The sequence below is a fragment of the Pinus tabuliformis genome, chromosome 9 (assembly GCF_031772625.1).
Source record: "Pinus tabuliformis cultivar Carrire ecotype Pingquan chromosome 9, CPIR1, whole genome shotgun sequence".
NCBI classification, from domain to species: Eukaryota; Viridiplantae; Streptophyta; class Pinopsida; order Pinales; family Pinaceae; genus Pinus; species Pinus tabuliformis.
Window position 1 is genome coordinate 850,916,925 of NC_142307.1, and position 13,902 is coordinate 850,930,826.

Sequence of the window (13,902 nt, forward strand, 5' to 3'; positions counted from 1 at the left end):
GCCCTTTGGTATTTGTATAATTGGCTGAAAATTTGCTGATTGGAATTCATGAATATCTTCTTGCAGGCTGACTTATTGATCTTCAGAAAGAAGTAAAAAAACTCCATACACAGGTCATGACATTGAAAGAAAGAACCATCAAATTCTTGTCATCCTGTCTCAAATGTTTTCTGGGATGTCAGATATGTTTGCTTGAATTCCACTGCCAATGATCCCATCTTCACTTTAAGTCTGGGAGGCTGCTGACATAACGATCACCAAAACTGCAATAGATGTGTTACAGTGGGATTTGGCAAAATATGAGTGCTTATAGCTTTGCCTTTGATCATTTACCATTTCCTTGGTTGGGAAAGAGAGAAGAAAAAAATGTTGATGATGTGATGCTAGAATTGAACTTGCTCTTTTTTCCTAAGCAGGGCAGTGGCCTGCTAGTGTTTAGATAGTGTCCCAATGGTGGTCAGGCCAGGGATTATGCATGGAGAGACCACAGGAAATCTCAGAACCTTTACATCGGTTGCCTGTACTAGCAATATACTCCAATATCTTCTTGAATACTAAGTCGTTCTGCATCTCCAGAATGTCATCAATTTGCATCTTGAACTGACATAGCATCCAAATCAAAACAACACTGAAATGCTGCTTCATGTTTGTTGTCTTAACTTCTCGAAGCTGCTGAGTTTTAATTGCTGATCTTAGTGATGATTTAGTGCTGTGGATGATGATATCCCTGTGGGTTTATGGGCTGCAATATTTTTCTATGATGTCTCCAGAATTTATCATTAATAGCAGTACCCTAAAGTAAATCTGGACTGCCATACGAATTTCATTGCTTGCATATTGTCTTCAAAAGTGTGAGCAGCAACAGTACTGTTTGAATATAATATATATGCAGGGTGTAATAGAACAATGCCAATATAAATCACAGAAAGTAGCAAGCATAAACCAACAAGTGCGCACTGATATGCTGATCCATCATTGCTATTCATCCATGTAGAGAAAATTGTGCATTAAGATAAAGCACCATACAGTCTACTAAAGCAACTTGTAACATACCGTGCACCATTATAATACACCATAGAAGCATCAACCATGAAGACCATTGATATGTGTGATGAAGATCACCCTTGTTAACCCTCACACAATATGAGGGTTAACAGGGTGTGTATGCTGTTCTGATTGGAGCTGATCTGAGGCTAGACATTGATCATGGCAGATTTTGAGTATCTGTTTTGAGGGCACACAGATCTGAAAAGATTGTGATCTGCAATCTGTTATACAGGCTGCCACAATCTTAGCATAGCAGCTGCTGGACTAGAGGCCGAAATTGCTGTTACTTTGAATCCTTATGTTTGAAAACTCTTGGTTCACAATGGAAATCATTCACAAATCTGAGTCTAAAGAGACGGAACATTCACAGAATAATTATACTTTATTAACCCAGGGTCATGGTCATTGGTCATGGATTTTTCACTTAAGTGCATAAGTACAATTTATATTCATCTCTATTCCTTGTGTGATTAACTGATGAATTTTTATCAAATTATATATGTTACCATATTTCCCTGGACATTAATTGTCTATTCGCTAGACAGGCACCTATGAAATTGGCTTTATGGCATGTTGCTGTCAGTTGGAAATTGGAATACAGCAGACGCTTTTGTAATATGTTTTTTTTACTGATAAGTACTCAATCGTAGGAATTTTTTTACTGAGAATAGTGAAATGGCATGTATTGTTAAGATGTACATTGTTGTTGGTCATGAATTAATCGTAACTATTCACTTCTATTTCTGAATTGTCATTATTTGATGCTTCAGGACATGTTACCAGATTATATTCAAATGCGAGTTGCAGAGTCTATTCTTTTTGTAGGCAAAGCTGTTAGAGTTCTGCGCAACCCTAGCCCATCTTTTCAGAGCCAGAAGGCTGGACCTCATCAACAATCAAGGGCTTCAAATAGACTGCAAGGAGTAACAGGAAGCTTTTCTTTCCAAAAGGAGTCATTCTTGGCAGGTAGACCTTCACATGATGCAAAGCTTCTTCCACAATCTGAAGCTGATAAAATTGCTGCAATGCTTCAAGAATTGAAGGTATCTTTTGTCATTGAATGGGCTACTAGGGTAAATGAGACTTATTGAGGTGATATCAATGTTTAACTAATGTTTGGTTATGGTTCTAATTTGATTACTCAAATAAGCAGTTTACATAATGATGACATTAATGCAATTATTCGGTTAGTCAGATTTGATGCTCATCTGTGTTGGAACTATTAGAAGGATTCAGATTTAAGTTTGCCATGCTTTCTATTTGTAAATATGATTAAAGAATTCATGTACAACTTGTTTACTGTTGATATGAAGGACATGCCTGAATTCCACAAGAGGTCATTTGAATGTGCTGTTGATTCTATTCGCACTATTGCTGCTACACATCTTTGGCAGGTGTGATAACCCAAGTGTAAAGAATTGACATTTGGCAAATATAGAAAATCCAAGTTTGCTTCAATACTGATTAGGATATTTAACATTTTGGTCACTTATGCTAGGTGTTTGTAGCTTGTTGTTGTACATGCAGACTTGAATGGCCATTTAAAAGCACTTAAAGATTACTTCCTTTTGGCTAAAGGAGATTTCTTTCAGGCAAGTTGTATAACCTCACTATAACTGCAAACTTCTTTCTTCTAACTGTTTATTTTGCACAGGATAGTTATATTGAATTGTCATATTTAACTGTGTTTACTTTGCCTTTTTTTGGACACCTTTATATGAACTAAGTAGATAACTGTCTTTCTTCATGGAACATTATTAGGTGTTAGTGTAAGATCATAAAGTGTCTCATGACATAATGATAATTAATAAGAGAGATTTATATACCTAACGTGTTAAAATATTGTAACTCCATGCTTGACAACTTTTTGTATCCATCCATGAGTCCATGTCATGAGTATCTTTTTTGATAATGGAAGAGTACAATTATCTGTCTCTATTTCTTTGCTACTCTGTATTACATTGTGTGTGTGTGCTCTTATCTTATATAATATGAAAGCTAAGGTTCGTTGGCATCTGGGAGGATCTGAGTCCGATATCAGTGTATTTGGGAAAGCCATGGTGAATGGTAAAGGCATTCTGGGCACAACCACAGGAATAATAGATTGTAGCCGTGAGATTGTGGCACATGGGATGCAGAATTGGCATCATGCACAAGGGAGGATCAACATAAGAACCAGAATTCTAGGTATTCTCCGGGTTTTACCAAGGAAGATAGTGGCACCGTTACCGTTAGGGATGAATTTCAATAAATTAAACTCATTGTTTATACAATTTAGAAAAATAAAATATTAAATAAAAATGTTTACAGTGACAACAATGTAAATATGATGAGGAAGCAATAAGCTACAACACACAAAGAAGAATCTTTGAGCCAAGCAAATAACCATCGAATTTTATGGTTTTAGGGTATTTACAGTATACACAAATGGGAAAAAAATTTAATTTTAGAAAAAAATTAATATATTAAATTGCTTGGATAACAACGAGACAGAAAGTTTGAATAATAGAGACAGTGATGGGAAGCAGAGCATGCTCACATGATAATGAACATGGGAACATGTTGAAATGATAAAAGTTAAATCATTGTAGTGATATGGCACAAGACAATGCCAAGGGGAACCAGTTGATTGTCATGGGAACACAAGACATTGATCATTTTGGCAGGAACTAGAGTATATGTGAGTAGTATACCAGCATGGACATTTTGATGCAGGTGGGATAAATTATATTCGTTTTCTGAACCTTGATAATTTGAACTCTGCTTTATAAATTCATGTAAGTAGGAGAAAACATTGAATGGAGCTAAAGATGTATTCCAAGCATGATAGACATGATATGGGATAAGGACTGAATGCCTAGGACACTTTCAATGGTGGTCAAGATGCTAGTGAATTTGCTGTTTGGACGTCAAACATGGCTTGTTTAAACATCAATCTCAAGGGCTGTAATTTGTAGGTAAAATTATATTCTTCACGAGTTGAGGCAAGCTCCAAAGGCTTGGTTTATAAAACAAATATTCTTTGGCACCTAGGTGTAGAAAGAAGCCCATTGTTGGAATTAAAATCAAATTCTACATCTGTGCAGGTGGGATGGAATTTTCAGCCATAATCGACTTTTAGTCAATGAGTCAATGGTCATATAGGTGTTTGTGACATGGTTTGTGAATTGATTCTAGCTGGGGCGGTTGCATGAGGGAGTGTTATTGTCCTTGTTGATTCCTAGGTTCTCACTTGGTGCAAATGTCCCATAAGCACACGTTATGAGACCCCCAAGGAAAACTTAGACAAGCTTCCATTGTCACCTTAGTGGCTTTACCGTTCTCTCTTTAGACTAGATGGATTCTAACCTGAGGGGTCTTCCTATTTCCACCACATCTCTCAGAGGGTATGAGTATTTCATCACCTTCATCGATCACTGCTCCAGGAAAACCTGGATCTGTTTCTTGAAGAACAAGGATGAGGTCTTCAGTCGTTTCCAAGAGTTTAAAGCTCTAGTGGAAAATGCGACAGGGAAGCGGATCAAGGTGCTTCACACAAATAATGTAGGAAAGTACACAAATAATGACTTCACGGGTTTCTGTGCGAAAGAGGGCATCAGGAGGGATTGGACAACTCCATACAATAAACAACAAAATGGAGTAGTGGAGCGGAAAAAAGGTCTATAGTTGGGGCAACAAAAGCTATGTTATATGACTAGGACATGCTCAAGTTTCTATGGGCTGAGACATGTAACACAACGATGTATAAGCAGAATAGAGTTCCTCATAGGGCATTGTGGAAGATAACACCATTAGAGTTTTTCTCCGGAAAGAAGCCAAAGGTTAGTCACTTCAAGATCTTTCGCAGTGTAGCCTACTACCATGTACCTGATGAGAAACACACTAAGTTAGATCAGATTGCAGGGAAGGGGTTCTTTGTTGGGTATATCAAAACATCAAAGGCATACAAGATCTATGTTCCTAGCTGTAGGAAGATTATTGTGAGACGGGATGTGAATTTCATGGAGGAAAGAGCCTTCAAGAGAACTCGCGAGTTGCTGGCAGGTGATCAGAGTGAAGCAACAAAAGCTCCATTGGTGTAGCAACAGGGATAGCCACAGGGGCAGTCGCAGGGACAACTGTAAGGACAGTCACTGGGATCTGGTACAGTTACTAGTATGAGCACAACCTTAGGTGCAGGAGGTCCAGTGAGTTTGCAACAGATGGAGCAACAGAGGTAGGATGAAGCGCTAGTTGAACCACCCACCACTAGCGGTTTGACTAGTAGAGAAGTTTGTTAGATGCACCAAGCTAGGTACATATATTGTTGCTGGGGGTTGTCAGTCTTCATTTATATCCTTTTTGTATGAAACTCTCTATGTAATTGCCTTATGCAATGTCTTGTAACTAGAGCATTGATAATGTAATGTCCCAAACAAAGAAAATTGGAACAACCCCTTCACATAGAATTTCTACTCACAAACAAAAGATTACCATGTAAAATATGACATATAAAATGCATGCAATTTCTATAACATGATAAGCAGAAACAATCTTAGCTTTATTATAATATATGAGTTGGGGTTTTACATGCTAGAATAACAAAATAACTGAGATAGATGGCCTCAATAGATCTACAATAATGCCACAACATGCCTCCCAAAACAATTGAAAAACAAATCACTACAACCTGTGAACCCTGAATGGATCCACCAAAGGAAGAGATGGGCGCACAACCACTCTCACTGAATCACCCAAGGGTTTCCGTCCCGGGGCTACTGTTGAAGTAGAGAATCACGTTCTCAAACATCTCCACAAGAAGAAATCTCAAATCCAAGATGTCTCCAAATGACCTTCTCCTCCTCTTTTATAGATCTCATGGATAGATCTCCAAGCCTCTAGAAGCATCTTATTTTATTATTTTATTATTATTCTAGAAGCTCCTCCATTGACTTTATCAAGTGACCCTTTTAATTTTATTTTATTTCACTTAAGTCACTTTTGGCCTTTTTTTTCCAATTAATTATTTTTTCTTAATTAAATGACTAATTAAAGTCATTTTTTAACTAAGGAAAATGAAAAATTACCCACCATACTCTCTTCGGCCACTGGAAGTCTCTTCTCAGCATCCCATCCTGTAGATCTTCTCGTTCCGGTTCCAACGAGCTATTACACTAAGGTGTTCCATCAATTAATCTCCCCAGAATGCCACCTTGAGCATAGTTAATTAAATTATGCCAATAATAACCCCGTTTTACAGGAATTATCAGAAAGTCACAAAACCAAAAACAAGATGTGCAGAATTGCTCATAATGATGAATATGCTAAGTGAATTCCATCAAACCCCATGAAAACTCCTCAAAACTCCATCGGAACCCCTAATGATATAAACCTGCTCCACTGACCTGGCCATCTCCTGCCCCGGAAATCCGCTCTTGCTGTACTATGAAGAAGAATAAAAATGGGGACATTACAGTCCTCCTGCCCGAAGATTGCTTGCCCTCAAGCAATCCAAATCTACGGACCAGTCTGGTGGCCCAACACAGTTGAGACCCAATGCCTAGATCCCATACAAACCACTGGTCCACATCACACCTCGAAGCTATCGAAACATGACTGGATCCCCCAATACTTGGATCCCATGTCCATCTCTGGCTCAAACCGCTAGTAGTAGATCCACCTTGATCAATGCTCCACAGCTCTTGCTGTGCTATAGCTCTAGCTGCGAACGCTGCTCCATCCACTGCATACCAACCCATCACCTCTCTCCAATCCAACCCTTGGCATAAACCAAGGTCAATCTCATCATACTGATGCTGCGCTGAAATAATGATGAGTGGCCAGCCTACATCCTGCTGCCAACTGGAGCATGTAATATCCCTCACCTCTAAGGGCATCTGCAATACTCTGCTCCTGACTAAAATTGATACTCCATCAATAGGATACCAACTCATGATCTCTCGCCAATCCAAATCATGGACCTTGGTGTAAGTAACAAGTCAAGTATGCTGATGCTGGTCCATGCTCAACTCATGCTGCTCTACTTGGTTGGACAATAATATCCATCGAGGGAACCTTGCCTCTCTCCCTGTAACAGGTACAAGTGGCCAAACTGTGCTGCAAGCCCCATCTATGTACTCCTAGAGAGGGCTGTTGCTTGAAAATGCTGCAGCTCAACTGGCTGCCACTACATCTGTTTGCACCTCATCAATGGGTAGACCCAAAGATGGATGCACTGCCATCTCCCTCGCCTGATAGGAAAATCCACGCTCCTCTAGTCCACCAATCTCTTGCCAAACTGTCCTGTCATACTCCAACATCTCCTGAGGACAAGTGTCAGCAAATACCATCACCTTGCCAGTTGCATGTACATCTGTTTTCTCCTCATCAACGATTGACCCCAAGGGTGGCCGCTCATCCTCCATCATCACGGCTTCAATATGAACCTCTAACTGGCCCTCCCTAAAAGGCTCACCATGCATACTGCGCACATCCTCCTCCTCGGCTGACTCGTGATCTGCCATATGATGCTTATGCTGAATCACCACTGGTGACTCATCATCCTGAAGGTCTCTCATAAGGTCTGCTGGCAGCTCATCATACACAGCCGAATATAAATCTAGGCTGTCGTCAGCATCTCTACAGGTCTGCTCACGCTCCCCTATGTGTTCACCATGCTGGATTGCCACTGATAGCTCACCTCCCCGGTCTCCTCTCTGCATGGGAATAATCTGTTTCTCATTAAACCGATCCACTATATAGTTATGCATACCGCAGCTGCTGACATCATCCTCACATGCCTGCTAATGCTCTTCAGAAGAATCCTCATCTGAATGGACAGAATGTGTCTTCCCCAGCTCTACCTCTATCATTTCTCCCTTAGCTTTACACCTGTGATCTAGTGTCCACGCTCCCTAACATGTAAAACAAATCCACTCTCTTCTCATTTGATTTCTGCTCTTCTTTGGGGGTTTTGGAGACTGCTCTTTCTTTGGCTCCTCATCTTTTCCAGATCGGAACCCTCCAAAAATTCTCCTTATCAAATTTCTTCTAACAAGAGGGTCGTTGCTATAAGGGATGCAAGTTGCCTTAGTGACTCATCTATGAGCCAATAAATTTGAAAATTTCAAGCTCCCTGGTTTGAATGACAATGAAGTAACCTGCAAGTGATACTCAGTGGCTTTGTATGTCTTCAACAAAAGTTTCCACAAGAAAAGGATCTCCTGTGGCACTCTCTATCTCAGCCCGCTACTACAGTTACAAATACACATCAAGAGATTACTGAGAAAGTTATAAATTTGTGCCCCCTTTTGACAGAGACACGTGCACAAGAACAACTTCGTCCTAGATTTGGAAGTGATAACTCGTCCTCCAAGAAATCGTGGCTCAGTCAACCAGTGAACTCGACCTCCACTACAGGTGTCTTTATTTGGTGTCAGACGCACAACTCAGGGCACCATCAAGTCTGCTTCAATACTTCGCTGTGGTTGTTGTCTGCTACAGGACTACCTTTATATGTTAACTTTTAAGCCACTCATGTGTCCAATAAGAAGGAAATGACCCTAAGAAAATTTGCATACACAGAAAATGATAACACCATCACCCACGTCCTATAAAGAATAACCTTCAGCGCCCACTGTAATTCTGGCAGAGAATATTTTAATGTTTGGCCAACAACGAACTTGGGTGACTGTCTACTAAATTTTGGTGTCTGGAATTCTTCTGATGTTTTCCCCAACAATTGGACTCTCCCAACTCTGCCAATAAAATTATGTCCAATCTTACTCCAATGGTGATTCTCAACTTCCAACGAACAATCGGCTATAACACTGGAAGTTTTGCTTCGGCAAGGGAACCTTCAATTTGTCAATTCCTCTAGAAATTTCTAAGTTTTGTGGCCAACTTCAGTGTATAGTTTTACCAAACAGTTGGATACACTTGCTATAGGTGTAGACTTTATGATTTGTTCAAATGACACATACAAAGATTTTGGTAGCACAGAGAAGCCTCAAACAACTGTACCAACTTTATTTATAAACTCAAAATAATTCACCCATAGTGAACTCCAGTTGACATGATAACGCTTTCTTGTGATAAATACTGATTTTATAAGTGCCCAAAAGCACAGATATGCTTCTACCACTTTATTATTGCATTCATCAAAGATTAAAAATACCAGTGGCAATAATTAGAGGAACCTGGTATACGAACAACAGGGCTCTCTTGAGTATTTGTTGCTCCTTCCAGTGTGACTATTAGCAATGTATCTCCCAGGTGACTACCCCCACTTCACTGTGTAATAATCAACAGGTGTAGCCTCCCAATGGACACCAAATACGTGCAACCAACAGAGGAATCCATAGCCCTTGTAGTGAAAGGGAAGTCGGCTCCTCCTTTGAATTTCATTGGTGCCTCCCTGCAAATAAATGATGCGCTCTTCACAAAAAATGTCATCTATTTAATCAATCCCCCTTTAATGAAAGAACTTCTGGAGAGATACATGAAGCAGAACACTTGAAAATCCTTGGTCTGCGGCTACGTAAGCAATCACATAATTTTTTATCAATTCCACGTATTGATCCAGCTCAACCTACCTGCGATATGAACAAGTATTCTCGGATTTTGATGCTAGATATGGGCTGCCGCTGCCAGGTATTTTACATTGCCGCTGCACCTCCCTACCATGGCAGCTGATCAATCAGCACCTCCGTGGACACATAGGATCCTCAGGCAACGTGTGATAACGATCTGATGCAACCACTCTAAATTACTTCACTACCTTTTCGACAACAACCACGACTTTGCCACAAATCGCTGTCAACGATGATTTAGCCCTGTTTGATATTCTTCAGCACACATATTGATCCAGTCCCTACGCACAACTTGTCCACTGCCAAAGATGTGCACGACTTCTTACACAACGAACCTTAATACTAATTGCCCATCACGCAATCAATGAGTTTCAAATCAATCACAGTTACAGACATTGCCGAGCTTATGCAAATTAACCCATAATTATTTTTCCAGCGATTGATACTTTCGGCAATTTAGCTTTGGCATATGTAGAAGCCGACAATTTTGGCGCCAAGCTATTCAAGATAGTCCTTGTTCTAACGAATGCGGCTAGTCGCTCAAAAATTTATCGCTTCCATTCACTAGAGGAATTTAACAGCTGTTGAGAACCTCCATGATGCTCACTGTTTGACTTGGAGCTTGGCTCGTTTGATTTCGCCCATCTCCTTAGCGACCCCAAATCACGAAATATATTATGCGATTGTGACAACAAATTGCGACCTTCAGTGATGCGACAATGTGACGGCTCACGTTGACCACAAACGTGAATCAATTCGCCGTTACAATCCCCAGCTCACAGGTGTGACCATACATTGCCCACAACTCGACTTTTCACGGTCAATGAAGGGTAGTTTCGCTAATTCGTGGGGTTTGCATGCAAAATGGCTGCTTGTCCCTTGTGGCTCCAATCACGATTTTTGCAGTGCTTTACGCTTGAATGTGATCAGTCACAATTGCTCCAGAATTATGTCTTCAGTTCGACTTTCCGCGGCCCAGACTAGACCCTTTGATATTTTCGGCCTTGTGATTTCAGCGATCAAGACGGCTTCAAAGAAAATCGGGTCCAGCTCAGCGATCCACTTGGCGTCGATAACACTAGTTCATGAAATTAAATTGATCTTGAAATTCCCCCTTCGATTTGGCTTTGCCGGAAGTTGGAAAGTAACTTCTCAGTAGTCCATGATCAATCGACGTTCTTCAGATTGCGGTGGCTACATCAAAATGATTCAACCCGATCGTCAATCCAACCGCATAGGGGACCTCACATGCACTCTATCAACAAATCTCTCCGACAGTAGATCAATTCTCCCAATCTTATGCCTAGCCAATAGTTATGTTCCCACAACTATCATTCACTGGTTGTTTATTAGACTGGCTGCTCAGCGCATCAAATTGGCGGATTGGATCTGTGCCTTATTCTTCCAAGCCAGTGGCTCGGGTTCCTACCAGATCGACCTTTCTCTAGTCCCAGATTTTTTGTTTGAATGACTCGGTGCCAAAATTTTGGCTTGTACAAAAACAAAGTTGGCCCTTACTCTTCAATTTTCTTACTTTGGAACAATAATAAATTTAGCCCCGAAATTCCTTCAATAATAGTATTAGAGATTTCTGGCTTGATGGAAATAATCTTCAAAACCCTGAGGCTATTTTGGACAAGCATATATCTTCTGCAATAAAATTAGCTCTGACAAAAGTGGAAGAATTTCTACAAATAATAACTTGAACCATAATAGCGGTAATTAAAACTGAAAACTCGTAGGCTGAGCCAAGATCAAGGCTTTGATACCACTGTAATGTCCCAAACGAAGAAAATTTGGAACAACCCCTTCACATAGAATTTCTACTCACAAACAAAAGATTACTATGTAAAATATGACATATAAAATGCATGAAATTTGTATAACATGATAAGCAGAAACAATCTCAGCTTTATTATAATATATGAACTGGGGTTTTACATGCTGGAATAACAAAAACGCTGAGATATTTGGCCTCGACATATCTACAATAATGCCACAATGGGCCTCCCAAAATAACTGAAAAACAAATCACTGCAACCTGTGAACCCTGAATGGATCCACCAAGGGAAGAGATGGGCGCTCCGCCCACTCTCATTGAATCACTTGAGGGTTTCTGTCTTGGGGCTACTGTTGAAGTAGAGAATCATGTTCTCAAACCTCTCCACAAGAAGAAATCTCAAATCCAAGGTGTCTCCAAATGACCTTCTCCTTCTCTTCTATAGATCTCATGGATGGATCTCCAAGCCTCTAGAAGCATCTTATTTATTATTTTATTATTATTCTAGAAGCTCCAACATTGACTTTATCAAGTGACCCTTTTAATTTTATTTTATTTCACTTAAGTCACTTTTGGCCCTTTTTCTCCAATTAATTATTTTTCCTTAATTAAATGACTAATTAAAGTGATTTTTTAACTAAGGAAAATGGAAAATTTCCCACCATACTCTCTTCGGCCACTGGAAGTCTCTTCTCAGCATCCCATCTTGTAGATCTTCTTGTTTCGGTTCCAATGAGCTATTACATTGAGGTGTTCCATCAATGCCACCTCGGGCATAATTAATTAAGTTATGCCAATATTAACCCTGTTTTACAGGAATTATCAGAAAGTCATGGAAACAAAAACAAGATGTGCAGAACTGCTCATAATGATGAATATGCCAAGCGAATGCTATCTGACCCCATGAAAACTCCTCAAAACTCTAGCGGAACCCCTAATGACATAAACCTGCTCCACTGACCTGGCCATCCCCTACCTTGGAAATCCACCTTGGCTATATACTATGAAGAAGAATAAAAATGGGGACATTACAGATAAAATGTATTAGGGTTTGATGTTGAAGTGTGAGGTTGAGTACATTTGGAGAGGTCTATGTTTTGAGTTGAGCCTTGTAATGATCATTTGTGCTGTTGTATGTATTAGGGTCAGAGGTCTGCATCCATTGATGTAACCTTCCTATAGTATAGCCCTGTGTTGAAGATTGAGGTCTATTGTGAGGAAAATTGTTGTTGTGGCCATGTCATTACTTGTATGAGTTTGTTTGGTTGCTGGTTATGAGTTGGTTTGAGAGTAGAGAGTGTATTGTATGTTGTTGATGTAGCTGTCCATGAGATGTTTGATGATTAGAACATTTATATGGCTATAGCTTTAATTGATGTCATTTTGATGAGGTTATGCCAATAATGGAGTTTGTAAGGCGCCTCCTAAATTAACACAACAATACTTTAGTGGACTACAATATGGATCGACAAAAAAAGAAGAACAACATACCCTTCTCAAAGGGAGTTCATGCCATTCTTCAACAAGAGAAGCCAAAGGGATTTGTAGAAGGGGCCATAAATCAGGCACAAAATATTTGCACTTGGGACAAATTTGAAATACATGAGGGTTACAGTGAAAGCCCTTCTCAAATTGGAAGAACTAGACTCACTCCTTTCCAAGGTGGGCCAGTCAGAGGGGAAGAAGCTAAGTTGGGCTCTAAAACCAGCCATGCTTGCCCTTATACAACACAAGTTCTTGGAGTACCCTTGTGAAGGGGTCAAACTTCTAGTTGCATCCTGTCTCAGTAACATCATGAAGTTGACTGCACCTATACCCCCTTACAATGATGATATTATGAGGGGAGTTTTCAAGCTGATAGTAGAGACCTTTCAGGACTTGGATAACACCGTGGGTCCTACCTTTGGGAAAAAGCTTGAGATTTTAGAAGCCATGGCCATGCTCAGATCTTATGACATCATGTTTGATCTAGAGTGTGATGACTTGATTCTTCAAATGTTCCAATACTTCAGCATTAAGAAACATCATCCAGACACGGTCAAAGCACACATGCAGTCCATTTTGTCTTTAGTTATGGGAGACTGTGATGCCATCTGCAAGAAGTTGCAGTCTAAGTTGTTGGCAATTTGGAGAAATGAACAAATTGTCTCACTCGCTGCTTATGAACTAGTTGAAAGGTTGGTTGAGTAGAACATTAAGCTGCTTAGAAGACAATTGACTGGGGAGGAGCTGCTAAGATTTGGTGGATCGTGCAACAAGAATGAGTTGCGGAGGAAGGGTCTTTGCTTCATCTGCAAGGAAGCTTTTGGTTCTAACCAATCATGTTTGGGTGACACTAAGGAGGTGACAAAGGTAGATCAGGAGGAGATTTATTTTGACTTTTCTGGATGAGGATTCTTCTTTTATAGTTGAGCCCATGGGATCATACGAGGCTACCTCTAAGGAGCATGAGTAGTCATTTAGAGTTGTTGGCAGTTGCCCAAATATGCATCCATGTGTGATCAA

At 40.1% G+C, this 13,902-nt stretch overlaps 1 protein-coding gene across 1 annotated transcript in view; it reads left to right on the forward strand.

Moving 5' to 3' along the window:
* LOC149151459 (gamma-tubulin complex component 4-like) overlaps nucleotides 1–13,902 on the forward strand; it is a gene marked incomplete at its 5' end in the record, with an annotated part of 418,255 nt that overhangs the window by 146,459 nt on the left and 257,894 nt on the right. Inside the window, 3 exons of the mRNA XM_089443166.1 lie at nucleotides 1,818–2,090; nucleotides 2,361–2,441; nucleotides 2,556–2,639. Coding sequence (XP_089299292.1) covers nucleotides 1,818–2,090; nucleotides 2,361–2,441; nucleotides 2,556–2,639 — 438 coding nt within the window. The remainder of the gene's footprint in view (nucleotides 1–1,817; nucleotides 2,091–2,360; nucleotides 2,442–2,555; nucleotides 2,640–13,902) is intronic.